The sequence below is a fragment of the Thermobia domestica genome, chromosome 12 (genome assembly GCF_964235325.1).
Source record: "Thermobia domestica chromosome 12, izTheDome1.hap1.1, whole genome shotgun sequence".
NCBI classification, from domain to species: domain Eukaryota; kingdom Metazoa; phylum Arthropoda; class Insecta; order Zygentoma; family Lepismatidae; genus Thermobia; species Thermobia domestica.
Window position 1 is genome coordinate 160773026 of NC_137465.1, and position 25562 is coordinate 160798587.

The 25562-nt window shown below is 39.1% G+C and overlaps 1 protein-coding gene across 1 annotated transcript in view; it reads right to left on the minus strand.

Moving 5' to 3' along the window:
• Window positions 1-1479: 1479 nt before the first annotated feature.
• LOC145666788 (trehalose transporter 1-like protein) overlaps window positions 1480-25562 on the minus strand; it is a 55977-nt gene continuing 31894 nt past the window's right edge. The window contains exon 3 of the mRNA XM_081734347.1: window positions 1480-3719. Coding sequence (XP_081590473.1) covers window positions 2404-3719 — 1316 coding nt within the window. The 3' untranslated portion in view covers window positions 1480-2403. The remainder of the gene's footprint in view (window positions 3720-25562) is intronic.

Consider the following 25562-nt stretch of genomic DNA (forward strand, 5'->3'; position numbering starts at 1 on the left):
TAATAATAATAATAATAATAATAATAATAATAATAATAATAATAATAATAATAATAAAACTTAAATAAATAATTATTTCTATGTATATAGGCATAGATTACTCACGAGGAAATTTAATGTTTCTATTATATACTAACTGCGCAGTACTTTTATATATTGGCATAGTTCTTAAAATGATTTAAAGTTACTTAGAACTATTACTCTGTTCTAGTATACTGAACCTTATTAACTTTAATTGAAATAAACCTTTCAAACACGTACTTTTATTTCTCCTTTAAACAAAACAGCAAAAATTAACATAAGCACACCAGTAATACAATTTGTATATTGTAAGTCTTAAGGACCAATATATAAATGAAAGATTATTGATGATAATAGTAATACGTTGAGTTCAGTTTTGCAAAATGGACACCACTCATTACAATATCTTACAGTATGTCTATAGTGTAATTTAAATTTCAAATTGAAACTTAATGCCACAATAAATACTTGACAAAAATTATTCTTTTACGATTCCTCTCATTCTTATAAGCTGATGGATGTTGTTCAATGTCTAGAAATTGAACCAGATATAACATCAACGAAAAAAGTTATGTTTAGAAATTACCTTGTTATTCTGTGACAGTTGGCAGCCATCATAGTGCACTGTTTTATGCAATAGAATATAAGGGTATTTTCATTTTTAATTTACAAGTTGATAACCAGATTCGTTTTCACACAAGACAGAAATGGGGATAATACTGCCCTGAAACTGTGTTCTCACAGGCAACCAAGTGTAAGGATCTAATATCTTCAAAAACATTTTCAGTAACCGTATGAAAAATTTCAAGAATCATTTACATATCTGAACTTTAATATTCGATTCTGTCATTCTTATAAAAGCGGTTCTTAACCGCTTATTTCTTTCAAAAAATCTTTTCTTTTTCTTTTTTAATCATATTTCAGTATGAATTAATAGAACAGATAATCTATAATGAATATACAAAATATCATGTGGGACCAACGTTACAATGAATACATCGCTGCCTCTGAGTCTTTTAAAATATCGTTTTTCACGAGATTGGTTTGAAGAAATACTTAAGTGCTTTCTGGGCTCTTTTTCTGTTCATAATCCTATTCTGTTTTACAATTTCTTAAACATTTGGTTCCGTGCATGTAGCGCCCGTAGACTTAGCGCCCAGTGTTTCTGGCTCACAGAAGGAATTTTATATTGATTTTATCTCACAATCAGGGATGTCCAGTTCGTTAATTCCTGTTATTTTCTTACATCCATGTTCACTAAGTAAAACTGTTATGAAGAGGGAGAGAGAGAGAGAGCGAGAGAGAGACAGAGAGACCAGCCAATAGCACTGATTATGACGCTTCAATGAATCATAACCTCCGGGGGAAAGGGTGAAACGCAGAAACGTAGTTATATATATATATATATATATATATATATATATATATATATATATATATATATATATATATGTATGTATGTATGTATGTATGTATGTATGCATGTATGTATGTAACTGTACTCCGTGGTATGCAATGCTCTACAATATTTAAATGTACTATAAACTAAGGTTACATATTTAGCTTTTAATGTGAAAACTATGTAAAACAGACGTAATCTAGAATACCGCAATGAGGATAAGGCATACAAAAAACGGTGAGCATATTCTCACGACTGAGAACCGGGACAAAATGTAAACTGGTGAAACACCGGGATAAGAGTCTTCATGGAGGTCACGGTGGTTCAGTGATAGAAACACTCACATCTGGTTCATGGGATCCCTGGTTTTATCCCATCTTGCGTCAAATGGGCTTTGTGGTAGTCAGACGCTGCGTGCATGGATAAACTCGGAGTTCTCTCGTTTTCTCTCACTTTCTTCATTCCACCATTTCATTCATTCTCACAATCACCGTCTTCTCTATCCTACTCCTATCTCCTTAATCATGGGATGTAGAATTCAAAGATTTCATTTCATTTCAAGAGCTTTCAAACCGGGACTGTCCCGGTAAAAACCTGACATATGGTAACTCTGACTATGTAACAACATCGGTTTCGATACCAAAAAAGAAAAAGTCAAATCATCATATGGTATTACACAGTTTCAGAAAAAAAAAACATCTAACAAGCTAGCCGCATTAAGTCTGATACATATAGCAGGATATATACAAGAATAGCAGGATCTTTCAAGTGAAAACTCCTTGTTCTTTAGTCGTGAAAAGAGAGGGGATGGGGATAGATATGAGTACGAAATTACATTTATACATATAAACTAGTTCTCTCTTTGGTCAACTCTAGCACACTGATAAGCATCAAATATTTTCTGGGCGCTAAGTACACGATATTATATGTGGGCGCTGAATCTACGGGCGCAAAGTATACTCCACGAAACATTTCAGACAATTTCATACATTTGTTTGTGATTTTCCCTCAAGTTCCTTCTGTATCTGATTTAGAGATTTCCCTTTAGTTTCTATAACAGTCGTAAATACAAAAATAGCTCCAAAGACACACATGGTGGAGAACGTCCAGAAAGTTATATCAGAACCGAAAGCATATTGGAGATCAGCAAAGAATTTAGTCACTAAAAACGTTAGTACCCAACGAACAAGACATGAAGAAGAACCAGCAGGCCCCTTTATCTTTGGAGAAAACAGTTCGCCAATCATCAACCATGGAATCGGTCCATTGCCCAAAGAATGGGCAATAATAAAAGCGACAAGACATACTAGTGGAAGCCAACCAATATATGAAGCAAAATTTCCTTTTGTTTTCAAATAAAAATAAAATCCAATTGTTCCTTGACTAGCTGCCATTACAGAATAGGAAATTAGCAAAAGAGGTCGACGTCCAAGTCGATCAACAACCAACGATGATACGAAAGTTGCTATAACTTGAGTTACGCCAACAATTATTGTCGACAAATTTTGGTCTAAGCTGCTTCCAGCATCTTTGAAGATATTTACAGTGTAAAATATTATTGCGTTTATCCCTGTAAGTTGTTGAAATATCATTAGACCATAAGCGATCATAATACCTTTCTTTGCTGCTCTAGAAGATAAAATATCTTTAAATGAGGTTTTGCTATTGTCAATACTTGATTCTAGTTCCTGAAGCTCCTTGTTAATATCGTACTTTGGACCTCTAAACCATAGGAGATTCTTGGCTGCTGCATCCTTCTGGTTATTTTTCAGCAAATATATTGGCGACTCCGGCATGAAGATAAATACAACAGCAAAAACTAGTGGAATTGTGCCACATATTATAGACAACAACATCACATTCACATAAGCCCCAACCACATACGCAAATAAAATTCCAGTACACACCATAATTTGAAACAAAGTACCTAATCTTCCACGGATTTCTTTCTCAGATACCTCGCCTATGTACACAGGAGCAGCGACACTAAACGCTCCTCCAGCCATTCCAGTAATAAATCTTCCAGTCAAGAAAAATATAAAAGAATTGGCAAAGGCCAGCAACACCCATCCGAGAACAAAAGGTATTACAGCAAATAACATAGTTCGTTTACGTCCAAACTTGTCCATTGCATATGCCATTGGCATCATCACGGCTCCTGCTCCGATGTTCATGATCGCGCCAATCCATGATCCTTCCTCTTTGGTAATGACTATGGTCTCATCTCCTTGTTGTAATCTTTGGACTGCAGGGGAACTCCATCCATATACGGTACCAAGAGCTAGTGCACCCAGAGTTACTGAAAACATTAAACATTAGATTTTAGTAATAGAATTATCAGAATTAATGTTTAAGCTACATCGGTGGAATATATAACCAAATATTCAGTCAAGATTATTTTACATTGTGCTTCAACAACTATCAAAACCACCCATACAAACGATAGAGCCTTTGACGCCTTCGGAGAATCAAAAGTAGACTTCTATGTTTCATTTCTTAAATATATATTTTTTGTGCAATTCCCTTGCAAGTCTCGAGTATGTTGTAGATAAATCTATCATTCTTGGGAAACCTATTCTGTGGAAAATTCTGGTTTGATTCCCGATGAAAGCTGATGTGCTTTAACGTTCAACTGTAAACTTTGGTGCTAGGAAGATACCTAAAACTTCAATTATTATATTAAAATTCACAGTAAGCTTGTGATTTACTCGTGAAATAGTAATGTAAAAAATAACAGATATAATTTAAATATAATTAAGTCGAACGCAAGAACTACTGACTTGCTTTCATTACGTAGAAGAAAAAGGAAAGTACAAAAATTAGTTAGCAATATGAGGAGTAATTGTTTTAATAAATCTTTTTCAATTCGAAAAGTTGAGGGTATTCAACTCAATAACAATACAACTTGACTATCGTGTTCACGAAAGAAAGACTGTAGTATAAAAATCTATGAAGTACTGTTGTAAAGTTCTTTAACATTCCGCCAGTTCTTCCCGCCGGTCTAATGACTAACATGCAAATCTTTGGTGCACCAGGTCCAGGGTTCGTTTCTTGATGGGAGAGTATTTGAACTCTTGCCGGTTGTTCCTTAAACCGCAGGTCCACGTCTCATGTAGCCTCGGTGCTGGAAAACTAAACTTCAATAAACAACATTTAACTATCTATTCACATAAAATTAGTATAAATAGGTTATTGTTAGTTATAATTGCAACACCTAGAAATACTCATTTGAAATAAAGGCACAAATTCTTTACATGACGCTACAGAAGTAATTAAACTTGTACAATGCCTCTAACATTAATAAATCAGTATTAGTCTAGGCGCAAGCCCATGTCACGTGTGCAGTAGGGTGGGCCGAATTTCAATTTTTTTTCGAAAATCGATTCGGCGAAGCGTTATAGGGTGTCTTTTAGTGAGCAAAGTGTGCCGGATTTTTTTCAGAATTTTTAGCCAATGCCTTCATGTGCCGCATCGAGGTTTTATGGAAATGCACGCAACCCGCACTACACGGTACAATATTTCACGTTTTTGGCTATGTAAAACACACATAATCTCGTCTTTTTTTAGATTCTTCCTTAAAGGCAGCTTGAACTATACCTAATGCATCTTTCCAAAGCCCATTTATATGCAGTTCTTCGCTTAAATTAGCCAAATTTCAACGCTTAAGGCAAGAAGATTGCGTTTTTTATTTGTATGTATCCTCGTCGCCAAAAGTGCCTTTACATCGCCGTGACGGGTATGTGACCGCGCAGTACTCCAAGGAAGGGATGGTTGCATAAGAAATTGTGAATAATTTTGAAGAGTTTTTATTTTGACTAGGGAAATAACGTATGTATAAGGAGTAAAGGAACAGATTTAAAGCATCAGTACACTGTCATCTCTGAAAAGATTCGTATTTTCAGTTTTTCAGTTTATTATCTTCTATGTTCAGGTAATAACTGCTAACAATTGCTACTAGCGCATGTCACTCTTCAGGAATTTACTACGACATGTTCGCAGGACACTTTTCTAAGTCCTAAATGTATGCGTCAATAATTTCTTTCGTCTCACTGTCCTTATTTCAGAATGGAAACTGATTACGCTGAACGTGTATATGTTTCGCTGTCGTAAAGCAAGGTCCGTAATAAATGTAAATAAGTTTCTTCTTATTAAAAAAAACACAGATGTATTTATTGTTTGTATAGCACAATATAATATAGTAACTAAGCAACATGATAATCCTTAACACCAGCAAGATTTTTCCAACAGGAGGGGGGGAGCAAAAGGCCGATATAGAGTTTTTCGATTTATTGCGCTATATATATTAAGTTAAAATACATAACATTTGTAATTGATAGCATATATCGTCTTACTTTTTAAAATCGCCACTGTAGCCTATTAGTCAGAACATTCATCTCCAGACATGATGTAGAGAGAAGAGAAAGAAAGAAATATGATCAGTAGCGTAACTAATTTTCCTGCGCCAGGGATCGATTAATAATCGATTTACTCATACCCGCCGCCTGCCCCACGCATTTCAGCTGCTGCGTTATATATATGGTTCTATGTCAGAAGGGCAAGATGAAAGGGCGAAGACAGAAAGGCCGGAGTCAAAACAGGAACGATCAAAAGGACCCGCGACATAAGAGCTAAAGGCAAAACGGACCCGCATCAAACGGGCCTTGTTAAAAGGACCCTACGTCAAATGGACCGGTGTTAAAACGGGCCCCGCTACAAAAGGGCTATAGTCAAAAGAAACCTGCTCAAAAGGTCTCCGAAACAAAAGTGCCCGAGTCAAAACGGCCCAGCGTCAAATGGGACAGGGTCAAAATGGCTCCGAGTTAAAAGAGCCCGGGTTAAAAGGGCAATGGTAACTGCCTCCGCGACAAAACGCCTTGAGTAAAACCGGCCCCGGGTCATAAGCTCTCTGCGCCAAAGGAGCCCTGTGCCTAAAGGGCCCGGGTCAATACAGCCACGCATCAAAGGAGCCGGGTCAAAAGGGCACGGGTCGAAACAACGCGTAACAAAAGGGCCCGAGTCAAAACGGACCCGAGTCTAAAGGGACTGGGTCAGAAGGTCTCCGCGACGAAAGACGGGAGTCGAATCTACCCCGCATCAGAAGTGTCTGGTTGAAAAGTGCCCTGCGTCAAAAGAACCCGGGTCAAAAGGACCCCGACTCAAAAGGTCCTGGGTCAAAAGAATTTCGTGACAAAAAGACTCGAGTCTAAAGGTTCCTGCGTCAAACGTGCCAGAGTAAAAACGCCCTCGCATTAAAAGAGCGTAGGTTAAGATGTCTGCGAGTCAACAGGGCTCGGGTAAAAGAGCCCCGAGTAAAAACAGCCTGGGCCAAAAGATATCCGTGACAAAACGGCCCTGCGTCAAACGGGTCCGAGTCAAAACGGCCTCGCGTCAAAGGGTTCCGCAACAAAAGGGCCCTAGTTCAAAAAAGGCCTGGTCAAAAGGACCCGCCTCAAAAGGGCACCGATCTAAACAGCCCTGCTACAAAAGAGCCCGAGTGAAAAAGGTCCCGCCTCAAAAAGGCCTGGGTCAAAACTCTCCGCGAAAAAAGAGCCAGAGTCAAAACGACCCCGCGTCAAAAGGTTCTTAGTCCAAAGGGCTCGAGAAAAAAGGGCCCTGTGTCAAAAGAGTACGGGTCAAAACGACCCCGCCTCAAAAGGGCCCAGGTCAAAACGGTCCGGCGTGAAAAAGGCCCGAGACAAAATTATTCCGCGTCAAGAGAGCCAGGAATAAAACGACCCATCGTGAAAAAAGTCTGCGTCAAACGGGTCCAAGAAAAGGCAGCCCCACGTCAAGAGAGCCCAGGTCATAATGTCTCAGTGTCAAAAGGGCCAGGGTAAATGACCACCGCGACAAAAGGCCCCAAGTTAAAACGGCCCCGGGTCATGAGATCTCAGTGACAAAAGGAAACTGAGCCAAAAGGGCCCGAGTCAATACGGGCCCTGGTCAAAAGGGCCCGGGACAAATTGGCCCTGGGTCAGAAAAGGCCGGGTCATAAGAGCGGCCTCGAAAGGGCACAAGTGAAAAGGACCCCGCAACAAAAGGGCCCGAGTCAAAATTACCGGTTTCTAAAGGGCAAGGGTCAAAAGAGCGAAGCAACGAAAAGGCCTGAGTCAAAATGGCCCAGCGTCAAAATTGTACGGGTCAAAAGGGATAAAGTTAAAAGGCCCTGTGTCAAAAGAGCCTGGGTCGAAAGGAACCCTCCTCAAAAGGACCCGAATCCAAACGGCCCAGTGTGAAAAAAGCCTGGGTATAAGGGTATCCGCGACAAAAGGGAACGAGTCAAAACGACCCCGCGTCAAAAGGGCTCGAGTTAAAAGGGGCCTGCGTAAAAAGAGCCCCGATCAAAAGTATCCCGCCTCAAAAGGGCCCGGGTCAAATCAGAACAGCGTGAAAAAGTTCAGGTTAAAATCGTCCTGCGACAAAGAGACCGGAGTAAAAAAGAACCTTGTGTTAAGAGAGCTCGAGTTAAAAGGGCTCTATGCCAAACGGACTGTGCCAAAAGGGGCCACGCTAGAAAAATGCCCGAGTCGGAAAGGCCCGGGTCTAAAGCTCTTTGCAACAAACGTTCCCGGATCAAAATGGCCCCGCGTCAAAAGAGCTCGTGTCAAAATTGTCCTGCGACAAAAAGACCCGAGCCAAAATGGACCTGCGTCAAACAAGCCCAAGTAAAAAGGGCTCCGCGTGAAAAGAGCCCAGGTCAATAGGGCTTGAATAAAAGAACCCCCGACAAAAGGCCCGGGTTCAAAATATCTCTGCAACAAAAGGGCCCGAGTCAAAAGAACCTGTGTAAAAGAGTCTCCGCGACAGAAGGACCCGAGTCAAAATGGCCCCACGTCTAAAGGGCCCAGATTAAATGGGCTTGAGTTAAAAGGACCCTGCGTCAAAAGAGCCCGGCTCAAAAGGATCCCTCGAGAAAAAACCCTTTTTAAATTGCCACAGTAGCCTATTAGTCAGAACATACATCTCCAGATATAATGTAAAGAGAAGAGAAGGAAGGAGATATGCCCAGCGGCCTAACTAGTTTTACTGTGCCCTGGATCGATTCATTCCATTGGTGATCGATTTCCTCATACCCTCCTGCCCCACGCATTTCAGCTGCTGCGTTATATATATATATAAGGTTTGTCCGGAAAGTAATAGGACTGAGTCGATTTAAAAAAAATTATTGAGCCAATCGTTACAATTCTTTGAAAACTTTCAAAATAGGCTCCTTCTGTGTCGATGCAGCGCTGCCAGCGCGATTTCCAAGCATTGAAGGCGTCACGGAAGTCATTCTCCGGAATAGCCTTGAGTGTCGCGGTGCAAGCTGCTTGGATCCCCTCTGTCGTCTCAAAATGCTTGCCTTTGTGGTGGACAAACACCGTGTGCGTGGGTTTTCTCGGGGTTCTCCCGTTTCCTCTCACTTTCTTCATTCCACCATTTCATTCATTACTCATTATCACCGTCTCCTTTAGCCTAGGTGGGTCGTAAAACTTAACGGTTGCATTTTTTCAGTTGATCTTGATATTTCGTAGCGACTAGTTGTTCGTGTCCATGCACTTTGTTGTTTCGATAGTTTCGGACCTCTGGGGTCGAAATTTTCCCCAGGATAGTACTTGCGCTATACGTTTCCTGCATTACATTTTTTCTGTGGTTTTCTTGGGGAGTGTTACGGAGATGTGTGCAGAATTCGGAACTGGCAGATTTTGCAGAAGGTGGTTTCTGGCAATTTTCTATAGAATACTGGACATTGCATGCTTAAATAGCCTTTTTTTTACCATCTTTCCAACGAACCAAGAAGACTTCATAGACGAGACTTCATGAGGAGTATTACGATGACTCTCGCTCAAGATCACCTGAAAGTAAGGGACGAATGCGGGACACTTTCTCGTAGGCTTCGGCAGTCATTGTTACGACTAACTGATAGGAACATCAATGAAGACTGTCCGCAAACAGATTCTCCAGCTAAAAGAAGGAGATGTGCTATTTGTCCTCGAATTGATGACATAAAACGTTCTTGGATTTGTTCTATGGGCAACCGAAATGTGCATAAGGGTCAATAAAGAAAAATCACTTTATGTTCTGACTGTCAGTAGAAGAACTAAAGTGTCTATATTTGTTCTGTGTCTAATGGATATGTGATTAAGACACATTTAGGGGTCGTCCACATATTACGTAACGCGGCAAGGAGGGAAGCGGGTTCGGCCTTGCGTTATGAAGAGTGATAAGGGGGAGGAGGGGCTTTAGGTCTTCGCTACGTAACAGTTTTTTCTGCTGTATTTTTTATTTTTATTCTCAGATTTATATGCAATCTTTTAAACAAATAATTTTATTTTTTTTTCTTTTTTATAAATTAGCTAGAATATCCGTTTTTCATACGGGGAGAATACGTTTCATTTTGAATATATAGGGCACCAAAACTGTCACCATCAACTTACGGACTCCAAAAACTATGGATTCGACACAAATATCGGTCATATTCGATCATTTTTATATATCTCCCCTTCCCCAAGTTGCATGGCCAAATTTTAATTTAAACGGTATCGAAAGTGTTACTGTTCATCTCAGCGACCCCTAACACCATGGTCTCGACTCTAATATCAGTCATTTTCGAACCTTTTGTATATGTCATCCTCCACTTTACCCAAGTTGCGGGGTGAATTTGGATTTAAACTGCATCAAAAGAGTCACTGTTTATCTCAGCGACCCCGAAATCTATGCATTTGACACTAACATCGTTCATTTTCAATCATTTTTTGATATATTCCCCCTCTCCCAAGTTGCACCTTCAAAGTAAAATGATAAAAAAACATCCCAGGTCAGAACTTCATCTATGTTGAAAATTTGAACGAGATCGGTCGGGTGGTTAAGAGTTATTAAGTTACAAACATAGTCATTTTCATTTATATATATATATATATATATATATATATATATATATATATATATATATATATATATATATACGAGGTTTGGAACTTAAATACTGGCAACACTGCTGTGGAGTCACTATGCAATGAAATGTACTAGTGGCGCTGATAGCGCACGTTGTTGACATATCTACCTAACCTCCGAGCAAATAGACTCGCTCGTCCCACGTCACTGGCAGGCGCACAAGCGAGGGAAGCACAAATCACTTGTGAGCAAGCGGTCTAACGTAAAGGTGTCAAATTCGCTAGTGGACAGTGGACAGTGATCCACGCCTGACGATTAGTGAGCTCGTCCACGAAACCGGATTAGCGCGTAAGACTGTGCTTCGCATTCTGAAGGAACGCCTGGGCATGCGCAAAACTGCATCACAATGGGTTCCGCCTGAGTTGATGGAAATGCAAAAATGGATGCGTTACGACGCTGCTCAGACGCACTTGGAGCGGTATGAGCGCAAAGGCGAGGCTTTCTTACGCCGTATCATAACACTGGATGAGACATGGGCCAGATCTTACGAGCCAACACTGAAACGCCAATCCAACGAATGGCGTCATTATGGGTCGCCGCGAAAGTCGAAAGTGCGTCAGAGCCCCAGTGTGGTGAAAGTTATGGTGTGTTATCCTAACGCATTACGTTCCTCCAGGGCAGACCGTCAATGCCCTAATCCGGTTTCATGGGCGAGCTCACGAATCGTCAGGCGTCGATCACTGTTTACTAACGCGGCAACAGCTTGCACTTCTTCTTCAGAGACTCTAGGATGACCTGCCCGATGCATGTCCGCCACAGTTTGACGACCTTCGTTAAAGGTTTTTACCCACCGTGCCACTGTTCTGTACGGCAATGCCGTTTCCCCACACGCCTCTTGAAGCCCTTGGTGACACTGTCGTGCTGTACTACCTCTGGCACATTCAAGCTTGATCCAACTCCGTTGTTCCTGTTTCGAAAACATAGTGACATCTTTACGTTAGACCGCTCGCTCAGAAGTGACTGTGCTTCCCTCGCTTGTGAGCCTGCCGGTGACGTGGGACGGGCGAGTCTACTTGCTCAGAGGTTAGGTAAGTATGTTAACAACGTGCGCTATCAGCGTCACTAGTACATTTCATTGCATAGTGTCTCCACAGCAGTGTTGCCACTATTTAAGTTCCAACCCTCGTATATATATATATATATATATATATATATATATATATATATATATATCGATATAGATAAATAAATATTCCTATTGTTTTGGAAAATTGCGAACTATAGCCTATATAAATTGAATCATACAGAAGAGATTCGAAGACGCACTAGACACCAGCGTAAATGGTGGCGAATCCTGCATGTATTACAATACAATAAAACTCCGTTTTGTGGCTATCGCAGCATTGGATTTAGGGAACACGCTTTTCCGGAGTTAGTTGTTAGTGATCGTAACCACCGCCTGAAAATGCCCTCATGTTCCCACTAGTATTGCTATTTCTGAGAATGTTATCTGAAACCTTTGATTTGAATCATTACTCACTCTATTCTTCTAAGGGGTTTTACATGGGAAACAGAAGAAATTCTTTTTCGTGAAATTATATTTTCCGCAATAGAACGATCCAGGATTTGTAGATAAAAATAAGATATTAAAAAACCTAATTCGTCGGATATTATCTCGTACTAAATTTTTGATTTTTGAATTTGAATATTTCTGAAGAAATTGAGTTTATTCGCACTCTCGCACTGATTTAGGACAAGAAGAATATGAAAAGAGGTAAACTGAAGTCCTAAGTCCAAAAAAGATGCTCGAGAGCTTCTTCACAAACGAGATGTCCCTGCTTCTTCACATGCGCAGCCACTTTGAATCTGTGGTCGACGAGGAAGGCAACTTTGCATCGTCGAAACTGGCGAATTTCAAATGCACGAAGCATCCTGGATCCCTGAAAAAGAGATCGATGTTAGTTCTTCAGATCCTGTTCCATCTTAATCTTCCTTGTCAGTACGAGGGTCACTACGAAAGTTTTCAGATGTGAAATAACTTACTTAAAATCAATTTAACACTTACATTTTCTCAAAGTATTCACCATTACACTGTACACACTTTTGCATCCTCGAAAGCTACTTTTGGAAGCAGTGTTGCCAGCCTTTTTCTTCAAGTGTTGAAAGTTCGTTCTCGTAAGCCACTACAGCTTCTTCAGAGCTGCAAAATCTCTTCCCACGCAAGCGATCTTTGATCCTGGGGAACAGAAAAAAATCACACGGGGCCAGGTCAGGGCTATACGGCGAATGAGACATAAGTTTGACCTCCCTAGATTCTAAAAACTGAATTGTGATATTGACCGTGTGTGCGGACGCGTTGTCATGATGAAGCAGGATCCCACGCAATCCAGTTCTTGGACGCCGTTCCCGAAGCTTCTGGAACACTTTTGTTAGGCAAACAGTAGTGTACCATTGAACAGTAACAGTCCTTTGTTCTTCAAGTGGAACAGTTGCAACATGGCCAGATTTGGAAAAGAAAGTTGCGACCATATTCTTCCCCACACTTCGCGGTCGTTTCACTTTCGTGGGTGGATTTTCGTCTGGAAAGATCCAAACTGTAGACTGGCGTTTATTTTCATAGTCAAATTGATAGATCCAAGTCTTATCACCAGTAACAATGTCAGAGACGCGTCGAGAATTGCCTCCATCAAATCTTGCAAGCATTTCTTCACACCATTACACACGCATACGCTTCTGCTGTTCAGTCAAAGTGTGCGGCACCCAACGAGATGAAACCTACATGAACCGAAGATGAACATGAAGAATTTTTGTTACTGCTGGCGATCCAATGTTCACTGTAGATTCAATGTCGTTGAAAGTTGTTCGAGGATTTTCTCGAATCATTTGTTCCACAGCGGCAATGTTTTCATCTGACACAGCTTTTGCAGGACGTCCAGCTCTCTCTCCATCTTTAAGCGATGTCCGGCCTCTTCTGAATTCACCAAACCACAGAAAAATTGTAGCACGGGAATTAGCAAGGTCCCCAAATGCCCCCTGCAAACGGTCAAGGCTTTGTGTCTCGTTCAAACCACTTTTGAAATCGTAAAGGATCATTGCCCGAAAAGGTTCCCTTTCGAGCTCCATTCTAGACAGCCGAATACTGCTCACATCAACAAACAAGTGAAGTCGATACGCCGTTGAAACCTGGTTCGCTTCTGTGCTCTGGATACCACTACCGAACGCAATTGTTGGAATTCAAATACTGTGCCAGAACAATGCGTATCTCAAAACTTTCGTAGTGACCCTCGTTGTCATCATCTGACCGAAAAGGATAGGTGTGATCTCCTTGGGAAACGACAGTATGCAGTTTTGAAGAATTAGGACTGTTAATTAAGCAATCTTATGGGGTTAAAATATTATTACCATCCTACCATTTTCTAACACGTACCGGTACTTTGATTTATTAGTGAAAAATACTACAAATATATTCAGAAAAAGAGCATTTTGTAATAAAATTTCTGCTATTAAAAATAGTTTTTATTATAATAACTCCCAAAATAAGGAAAATTGGTGAGAAAACAAAAATCCAAAAGTGTTACGTAACGAACGGGGGAGGGGTTCAGCCTTGCATTACGAAGTGTGACAAGGGGGAGGGAGAGGATAAAAATTGGTCAAAAGTAGCGTTACGTAATATGTGGACGGCCCCTTAAGACTAATCATTGTGGGTATTGGTAGGTAGCCGTAGCCAGCCCAAAAATATGAGGGGGCGGTAGAAGTTAGGGGGCCGATCCAACCATATTATAGTTCATCATTATAGTATAGCAGTTCATTTGCAAGCCTACCGTGAATATTTCAGGGGGCATACGCAGGGTGGGTCCTGGGGGTCCGCCCCCCGAAATCCCGACTTTTAAAACATGTAATCTACTTTTAGGGGCAATTTTAGAAATTTTCATATAATTTAGCCCCAAATTGTATTTGGACCCCTCCAAAACGCTTTACGCCCCTCCCGAAATAAATTTCTGGGTACGTCCCTGTTAGGGGGAACAATAAAAGTTTAGGGGCGCCGGGCACCCTAGTTCCCCTGTGGATACAGGCCTGCAGCCAAGCAACTAATCAAACACAAAAGCATCAATTGTTAGCTTTTTGAATGACAAGTTACATTTTCTCAGCACTAATAATTGAATGCTTTTTTACATAAAAATAAGTTTATTTTCATACTTTATTTTCGGATAACTTTATTTCATTTAAGTATGTTCTTTCGCTTCGTAATAATCTATTACCAAAAGACCATTAGTCAAAAATATTTTGAAAATATTTTTTGTCCCCAAAACTAGTTAAGTCCATTAAAGTATAGCACTAGTAAACGGTCCACAATCAACTGCCAATGTTAACACGTATTAACAAATTTTAATTTCAAAACAAATAATGGTGTCTGACCCCACGACAGTACTTATGCAGTATAAAAATAAGGATATTAGTAAAGGGTTAATATGAATTATGTTAATAGGAAATTAAATTAAAAATAGTTTACTCTACATAATCTAATTTAAGAAAAATAATGATAATGATAAAATAAAATAATGCAATAATAAAAAGATGGTAATAAAAAGTTTTTTATTGTAATCCTGGATTCTCTCGTGTTGAACAACATGGCTTTCCTCAATGCAGCCTCCAGAAGGGCGATAAATACGTATTATGAAGCACTCCAGTTCACATTTTTGGTTAGCCAACCACATATCAAGAAATGTCTTAAATTTATTTTTCAGACCTCCCCCCCCCTCAAAACTTCCTGGATCTGTCCGTGATATCGGTTGTTGCCAATTAACTGATAATAGTCATAGCGTACCTTTTGAAATGTTTTCAAACGCTCTTTGCATAAGGAACAGTTTTCCGTATTCTTTATTTTTTCCTTTCTTTTCTTTTTTTTTTCGCCCTTTTACTGTGCTGGAAAGGGACTCCATGAGCAGTGTTTGGCACACGACCCACTCGGGAGAGTAATGCTCCCAGAAGTACGTTTCTTTCGCGAGCTAATCTAGCCAGCTGTTCTAAACGCTATCCTAGCCAGTTGTTTTAAGTAGGTCACAAAATTTATATCATGGAGTACAAGGGGAACAAAACGAGCCCTGTGGGGTTTCTAACCCGTTCCTACTACTACTACTACTTATCTGCACAAAAGTAAGTAAATCACTTTTTTGAATATTATTTTCATATTATTTTAATTTAAAAAGTGTTATAAAAATATTTTAAAATTGTAAAAATCCTCGAGTCGGGTTTGAACTCACGCCAAAAGGAACTTTCATTAGTAGCATATAGCGCTAGCCCACTCAGCCACGAAGACCGACAACAAGAATTATTTCATTTCTGCTATTTAAATGCAACATGGCAAGAAATTGATAACACCAACCAATCAGAACTGTGTTTCTCGTTCCTACTTCCGAGAGCATTACTCTCCTGATCTAGTCCTTTTGGCACAAGCTATGTGCGAGCAGCTCTGAAGTTGAATGTTTTCAAGGCCAAGGCCACCAACACATTTTGATAAGTACACTGTCGCGTGATTCACCCTTAGGGAGTGAGTATGCCACAGCAGTTGCATTGTGTGTTTCCGTATGATACTGAGATATTTCTTTGGCAGGAAAATAGTTTTGTATGGAACCAAAGACGACTGAATATAAAAACATTTAAAAGGTATACTCGGCCTGCAAGACTTACATGGCGGGCTTTACTTTGATGAATAAGGACAACCACTACCACAGTGCATGTTGTGGCACGAAAGCTGTAGTGTACGTGTCTGCATGAGTTGGTCAGCTGTGTTTGCACACATCAGGCTAGACTTTCGTTTGTTGAGTACAGCACCTGAAATCCATTCATAATTCGATATGAAGGTTTCAACAAGTGACAGTTCTTGTGGATTAATATGTTTTAGCTACTAAATGAGTGTCTTCATTATTCGATTTAAAAAGAACAAATAAAGCTTTGGGTTTTCTGTTTTCTAAGCCTAGAAGCATTGTAGAACACGTTAAGTATGGTTTCACGCCTTTCTGCGTCGAGACATAGGAGGTGATGACGTCAAAACTTTAAAAAATATTTTGTTATTAGGTCGATATTGATTTCTTTTTTATTTTTTGGCGGGTTTACTTTTGCAACTAGAAGATTGAAATTTTGCACAAACATGCAGTCCACCGAACAAAATTTATCAGTTTTTTTCAGGTGATCTCTGCGTTAACACTGGAGGTCCATAGGGGCAAAAAGGTAAAAAAGTATTTTTAACCAAAAAATCTCTTTTTTTTTCGCGATTTTCACGCTTAGATACACGATGGAGACATGTGAATGGTATCGTTTGAAAGCCAGTTCTGAGGAGAATTATGTACGACCCACGATTCTAGGATAAATAGGGATGTCTCAAGGAAACTTCTACACAAGATCCTGTTTTATACGGGAATCTGGGGTATTATGTATATATATATATATATATATATATATATATATATATATATATATATATATATATATATATATATGGCAGGCTTAGTTTTGCACTTAGAAGATTGAAATTTTGACAAATATTCACTCCACCGAATAGTATTTATCAGATTTCTTTCAGATCTCTGCGTTAAAACAGAAGGGTCCAGAGGGGCAAAATTTTAAAAGGATATTTTGATGAAAAATTTCTTTCTTCGCGATTTTCTCGCGTTAGATACATGATAGAGACATGTGAATAATACCTTTTGAAAGGTAGTTTTATTCTCAAGAGAATGATGGCAAACCATGATCCTAGAATAAACACGGATGTCTCAGGAAATTTTTTACCTGCCATCAGGGTCTTTTGCGGTAGTCTGGGGCACTGTGGGGATTACTGATAATTGAAATACTTTTCCTGCCCTTACTATTCAAGATAGAAAATTGAAATTTTGTACACACATATAGTATTTTGCAGTTGATTTTAAGATGTCTACGTTTACACGGGGCTCCAAAGGGATTAAAAAATTTAAAAATCAGAAAAATTCTGATTTCTCTCAAAATTTCTCACTTCAGGGACAAAATAGGGAAGTGCAAATGGTACACTCCGATTCAAAAATATTGCGACAGCTAACGCCGTGTAGTTAGGCCACCAAATATACATCTTCTTATCACATAGTCGTGTCAGGTAAAGAGACCCCTCTCCCACCTCCTTTCTTCTCTTCCATACTAAAATTAGCTAACAACATGAGCGCAATTCTTATTTCAAACTATACATGTATTAGTATAGATAAAAAGAAACAACAAAGCCGAGACGAAATAAGATACATAGGTTGATGTAGGGAGAAACTGAAACACCCACAATGAAAAATTGAAACCAATGAATGTCTATTACCCAGAGATTCAGAAATGAGCACAGAGAGAAAGAGAGAGAGAGACAGAGAGAGAGAGAGAAGAGGAAAGGAGAGGAGAAGAAGAAAAAGTAACGGAATAATATATAAAACTGTGGAATTCAAACGTAGTAAGAAAATAACTTAACATTATAAAGTTCCGTTTCCAGAAATCCAACAGTAATATAGAAATAACGTTTATTTTTACATAGTTTTTCAGAACTATTCGAATATATAGACGATCCTTTAAATATTTATTATGTTACTTTCATAATGGATAGCGTACTCAATTTCAAGTAGAACTGTAGATCTCCGAGACACATCTAGGATAATGTCAAAGGTTTAACACACATGCTTTGTTTCCGCGTGGTTCGATTGCAAATTCGGTAGTGTTCGTTGGACTTAATGATCCAAAATACATTCTAATATACCCAGTAGACAGCATTGGTCATATCTTCCATTTCAGACTACTAATTCGAACTGAACGAAGAAAAAACGAAACGAAAAGAAAAGAGAAAGAAAGAAAAAAGAGAAAATTGAAGAGTGCTATTGTATTGCTAAATATCTATTAGATATAACCTATATTAAAAGTCCAAACTGTATCGTAATGGAAAGCTACAAATGTTGGAAAGGACAAGTTTATGTTTCTCATAGATCTAGCATCTTTCAAATTTCAACGTGAATAAAACACATTGAATTATAGGACGGGAACAAATATTGTGTCGAACTAGTAAAATAAAATTTTGTTTTCAAATAACCAGAGAGGTACCATTTTCTAGTCTTTTCCGAAGAGTTATCTGTTCCGAACATCCAGCATTGATTTCATCTCTTGCGAATATAACGTAATTTGCACAGAGAGAAAGAACACGCAAAGAGCTCATACGCATCATCGTGTCAGTCGTATGATGTTGGTTAGGTTATAGACCACCACTGGATCGAGGAATTTAAATCCGTAGGGAACCAGTAATTCGACTGAGATTCGGTAACCCAGAGAATAAAAAAGAGATTTTACTTATTTCCTTGCGTTTAAACAGTATTTCTGTCAGATATGACTAAGGCCGTTGATGTTATCCCCAGAGCACGAAAAACACGACGCCGAAGTTAATAGTTAATTAGATTTCCCGGACCAGGCTTCTGCTCCGTTTTAACTTTGGAATATGAACTGCATGTATGTGTGAGAGGGAGAGAGCTAGAGAAGTGAAAGATGCAAAGACAGATAGGGAAACGTCAAGAAAGAAAGAGAGAGGGACGGGACGAATATAAATATGAAGCATACTTACTATTGCAGTGTATGACATAGAACGCATACACTATTTACTCGAACTATCGCTAGTGATGCCTTGTAAGTTCTCCACCAGAAGATGAATCTCTGTTTGCAGCCATTATTTTATGCGAAAAATCATACTACCTGATGGGGAATCGAACCAAGATTTTTCATTTGGAAGTCTGACACGTTACCACTACATCATCGATTGCTTTAGCCAAACTTTGTTTAACAAATTGTGTAGTGTTTCTTTCTGAGAACGACAACACGAAAAGTTCATACTGCAGATCAATGATGTCTTTGGAATGTCCTGGTAATTCCTGTCCTCTTTCCCAACCAACATTCGTAAATCGTCTCTATCATGATACAGGTGTTTGCTTTCATATTCTTACGTAATGCTTGTCCAGTATGATAAGTCGATTCTTCACAATCACATTGTAAAAATATTAACTTTGACGTGAATAAGATTCGAACCTATGTTAGATAGCTGTATTATGCATAAAGCCACTGCGTTACCCGAACACTTTCATACCACCTGAAATTAGAAGCCAAATATTACTTACTTTAGGTGTGATCTTTGGAACGAATCAAAGTGCACAACGAAATTGATTTATTCGACGGCCTAGAGAAATTAGTGCCCACTAATAAATGAAGGAAATGCATACAATCCAGGAAAAATTACAGAAATAAAACATATTTTCAGTAATTTCGTCGTGCAAGTTCAAAAGTACGGGAATAATAATAATAATAATAATAATAATAATAATAATAATAATAATAATAATAATAATAATAATAATAATAAATGTGTACATTCACACTATAGTAGTTTATTATTATTATTATTATTATTATTATTATTATTATTATTACTATTATTATTATTATTAGCATCAATTACCCGCTTCATTGGGTTAAATTGAGAAAAAATATTAATATGGTCCGTTACTCAGTCACTTTTTCGTGTTACTAAAGCCCTCTTTGATATTGGCCATTTTCGTTGTTTTTTATATCCTCTCCCATTTCTATGTTGTGGGGCACGGCATTTGCAGTATCATTGTTGATCTCAGCGAGCCGGAAAACTGTGAATTCGACCCTGATATTGGTTATTTCGATCATTTTTATATGTCTCTCCCTCCTCCCACTAGAGGGACTGAATTTGGATTTAAACAACATCAGATGTGTCACTATTAATCTCAGCGAATCCAAAAATTACAGATACACCACTTATACCAGTAATTTTTCGTTGTTTGTTAAATGTCGCTCCTCCTCTTCATCTCTTTAGTTCCAACGTCCAAGTGATATGACAGAAACCATCTCAGGTTCGAACTTCATCTGATCGTGATGATCGTTGAAATTTTGATCGTGATGGATCATTTGTTTCGCGAGTTATCAACTTTTATTTACACTTTTAACTTCTCCCTCTCCTCAACCCTAAGCTATATCGTCAAAGTAAATAGATAAATGCTATCTTAGGCCCGAACCTGATCTGTGTTGAAAATTTAATTGAGATCGGTCGGGTGGTTCAAGAGTGATGAAGTCACAAAGACAGCCACTTTCATTTTCAGTTTTTTTTACATGTTCCTCCATCTCACCGGCCCCTACGTTGCACCGTCAAACTGAAATGACAAAAGTAGTCCCAGATCCGAACCTTATCTATGTTGAAAGCTTTATAGAGATCAGTTGGGTGGTTCAAGAGATTAGGAGCCACACACATAGTTACTTTCAATTTTATAATATAGGTTATTATTATTATTATTATTATTATTATTATTATTATTATTATATTATTATTATTATTTACTTACTTTTGAACTTGCACGGAGAACTTACTGCAAAATATGTTTTAATTTCACATTCTTTCCTCGATTGTAAGTTTTTTTTATCAGTGGGCACTTATTTCTCTCTAGGCCGTCGAACAAATCAATTTTGTTGTGCACTTTGTTGCAAATAACGTTACAGGAAGAAGCAGATTCGTTCCAAAGATCAGGGCTAAAGAAAGTAATATTCGGCTTGAAATTTTAGGTGGCATGATAGTGTAGGGGTAACGCAATGGCCTTATGAATAATATTGCTATCTACGAGAGCCATCCAGAAAGTGATACCCTTTTTTCGCCGCTTGAAGCGCTGACGACTCGGAAAGCCGCTGGTCAAGGTCGTAACGCGTCAGTGGCTTGTCTGCCTGCTTTGTGCGAGGTTGCGTGATGCTAGCAGTGCCTGTGTTGTGTTTGCACTAATTTATAATGATTAAACGAATTGAGAACCCCGCCAATTGTGAAGTGAGGGCCGTGATTAAATTTCTTAATGAACGAAACGTTCGACCTTGTGAAATTCATCCCCAATTAAAGGAGGTGTATGGAGACAATGCGATGGACGAGTCGTCTGTTCGGCGCTGGTGTCGCAACTTCAACCTGGGGAGGGGGAGTACACACGACAAGGAGCGTTCAGCGAGACCATCTGTCATTACAGACGAACTGCTGAGGTCAGTAGACGAATGAGCGAGGAACGATCGGCGCGTCACAATTGATGAACTCTGTGAACATTTTCCTAATGTGTCTCGACTTTCTGGCGGGAAAAAGATTTGACAGTGATGACGAACTTAAAGGAGGCGTGACTACGTATCTCAATACGCTGGTGGCGGAGGACTATGACGCTAGAATACAAAAACTCGTCACACGGTATGACAAATGCCTAAATTTGCTTGGTGATTATGTGGAGAAGTAGTGTAAAGTATGCTCTTTCCAATAAAAATCTGTATATTTGTTAATATGTACTGCTGTGTCTTTATTGCACAAACGGGTACCAATTTCCGGATGACCCTCGTAGCATAGTGATTGTGAAGAATCGACTTATCATACTGGACAAGCAATACATAACAATGTGAAAGCAAACACCTGTATCATGATAGAGACGATTTACGAATGTTGGATGGGAAAGAGGACAGGAATTACCAGGACATTCCAAAGACATCATTGATCTGCAGTATGCAATTTTCGTGTTATCGTTCTCAGAAAGAAACATTACACCATTTGTTAAACAAAGTTTGGTTAAAGCAATCGGTGATGTAGTGGTAACGTGTCAGACTTCCAAATGAAAAATCTTGGTTCGATTCCTCATCAGGTAGTATGATTTTTTCGCATAAAATAATGGCTGCAAACAGAGACTCATCTCCTGATGGAGAACTTACAAGACATCACTAGCGATAGTTCGAGTAAATAGTGTGTGCGTTCTACATCATACACTGCAATAGTAAGTATGCTTCATATTTATATTCGTCCCGTCCCTCTCTCTTTCTTTCTTGACGTTTCCCTATCTGTCTTTGCATCTTTCACTTCTCTAGCTCTCTCCCTCTCACACATACATGCAGTTCATATTCCAAAGTTAAAACGGAGCAGAAGCCTGGTCCGGGGAATCTAATTAACTATTAACTTCGGCGTCGTGTTTTTCGTGCTCTGGGGATAACATCAACGGCCTTAGTCATATCTGACAGAAATACTGTTTAAACGCAAGGAAATAAGTAAAATCTCTTTTTTATTCTCTGGGTTACCGAATCTCAGTCGAATTACTGGTTCCCTACGGATTTAAATTCCTCGATCCAGTGGTGGTCTATAACCTAACCAACATCATACGACTGACACGATGATGCGTATGAGCTCTTTGCGTGTTCTTTCTCTCTGTGCAAATTACGTTATATTCGCAAGAGATGAAATCAATGCTGGATGTTCGGAACAGATAACTCTTCGGAAAAGACTAGAAAATGGTACCTCTCTGGTTATTTGAAAACAAAATTTTATTTTACTAGTTCGACACAATATTTGTTCCCGTCCTATAATTCAATGTGTTTTATTCACGTTGAAATTTGAAAGATGCTAGATCTATGAGAAACATAAACTTTTCCTTTCCAACATTTGTAGTTTTCCATTACGATACAGTTTGGACTTTTAATATAGGTTATATCTGATAGATATTTAGCAATACAATAGCACTCTTCAATTTTCTCTTTTTTCTTTCTTTCTCTTTTCTTTTCGTTTCGTTTTTTTCGTTCAGTTCGCATTAGTAGTCTGAAATGGAAGATATGACCAATGCTGTCTACTGGGTATATTAGAATGTATTTTGGATCATTACGTCCAACGAACACTACCGAATTTGCAGTCGAACCACGCGGAAACAAAGCATGTGTGTTAAATCTTTGACATTATCCTAGATGTGTCTCGGAGATCTACAGTTCTACTTGAAATTGAGTATGCTATCCATTATGAAAGCAACATAATAAATATTTAAAGGATCGTCTATATATTCGAATAGTTCTGAAAAACTGTGTAAAAACAAACATTATTTCTATATTACTGTTGGATTTCTGGAAACGGAACTTTATAATGTTAGGTTATTTTCTTACTACGTTTGAATTCCACAGTTTTATCTATTATCCCGTTACTTTTTCTTCTTCTCCTCTCCTTTCCTCTTCTCTCTCTCTCTCTCTGCTCATTTCTGAATCTCTGTGTAATAGATATTCATTGGTTTCAATTTTTCATTGTGGGTGTTTCAGTTTCTCCCTACATCAACCTATGAATCTTGTTTCGTCTCTTTTTTGTTATTTCTTTTTATCTATACTACATGTATACATGTATAGTTTGATATAAGAATTGCGCTCATGTTGTTAGCTAATTTTAGTATGGAAGAGAAGAAAGGAGGTGGGAGAGGGGTCTCTTTACCTGACACGACTATGTGATAAGAAGATGTATATTTGGTGGCCTAAATGCACGGCGTTAGCTGTCGCAATGTTTTATGCGGAGTTTACCATTTAAAAGGCTGCTGTATTGTGATAAAACGAGACCTGAAGTATGATCATACGATAAATTGGGATGATGTCGCTTTACTGAATGTCTGTAATTTACTTTTAAACATCGGACACCCTGTAAAACAGAGCATACTCTGTTCCAAACAGATGATGTGTCACAAACGAGTTCACATTCTCATTTGTAGGAATATTAAGGTATAAGTTAATCTAAAAACATAACTTTTTATATTTAATAATATTGTGTGATATGCAATATGGCGGAATTCAAGATCGGTTCGAAGGTGACCCCACTCCAAGTCAATGCAATAATGCCAATTGTAACATTTTTTGCCTCCATCCACGCACGTCGTTGTTATTGTTCTGTCCCAATACTTTTCACTAACCCTGTATACAGCTCCACATGTGTCTTCTGACTGCAAAATTAAACTAATCACTTTCACAGAATATTTTTCATACTATACTTTGATCTAGGGCTAGAAATCGAATTTTAGAAGTAAGGGGAAAATGAATAATATATAAAGTAACGAGAATACAGACTCCGAAAGACGGGAGTGCAACCTTACTTTAATGGAGAATGACTTAAGTAATAGCATTTGTTGCAGAACAATCAACAACCAAACAAAACTTATATCACCATTCAAATTTCCTATTTGCTACTAATAACTACAGATATTTTTCCTTCTTTTGCACAAAACAATCAACTTACCAAAGGGACAATATACACTTGTGCAAGCTCGATTTCCTCTCGTGCTTTGATCTCAGGCTTTTTAGCCGTGGAACCGGGCCCTTTTGACGCGGGGCCTTTTTCAGTCGGGACTATTTTACGCGTGGCACTTTCGACTCGAACGGTATTGGTGCGCGGCCGTTTTGACTCTGGACCTTTTGACCAGGGCACTTTTGAAACAGCGCCCTTTTGACGCGGGCTAATTTGTCGCCGACTCCTTACCCGGGCTCTTTCTACTCGGGGCCGTTTTGACTTGGACCCTATTGACTCGGCCCCTTTGGTCGCCGAGCCCTTTAGACGCGGGACCGTTTTTGACTAGGGCAGTTTTGTCATGGGGCCCTTTCGCCCGGGGTTCTTTTGACTCGGGCATTTCGGTCCTCGCCCTTCTGGCATAGAATATATATTCACCAGCTGAAATGCGTTGGGCAGGGGGAAGTTATGAGTAAATAGATGATCAACGATCCAAGGCACAGTAAAAATACTTACGTAAGTGGTCATATATCTTTCTTTCTCCTGATTTCCACTCTTGATCTCAGGCTCTTTAGCCGTGGAATTGTATTTACCGGGCCTTTTATCCCGGGGTTTTTTTGACGCGGGGCTTCTTTGACACGGTCTCTTTTAACGCGGGGCCTCTTTTGACTCGGGACATTTTGTAGCGTGGCCCTTTCGACTCGGGAACTTTTGACACGGGACAGTCTTCACCCGTGCCCTTTTGATGCGGTGTCCTTTTTCACCGGGCATTTTTAGATAGGACCCTTTTGTCGCGACGACCTTTTGACTTGGGCATTTTTGACTTGGGCATTTTGGACAGCGGGGCCCTTTTGACCGGGGTCCAGTTTACTTGGGCATTTCTGTCTTCGCCTTTTTGTCCGTGTCCTTCTGACAGAATTATATATATATATATATATATATATATATATATATATATATATATATATATATATATATATATACATCAACTCTGTGTGGGGCAGGGCAGGGGCAGGTATGATTAAAGACATGATCAATGACCAGGGCGCAGTAAAATTTGTTACACCACTGATCATATCTCTTTCTTTCTCCTGATTTCAAGTCCTGATCTCAGGCTTTTTCGCCGTGAAATTATATTGCCGGGCCCTTTTGACGCGGAGCCTTTTGAGTCGGTCCTTTTTGACGAGG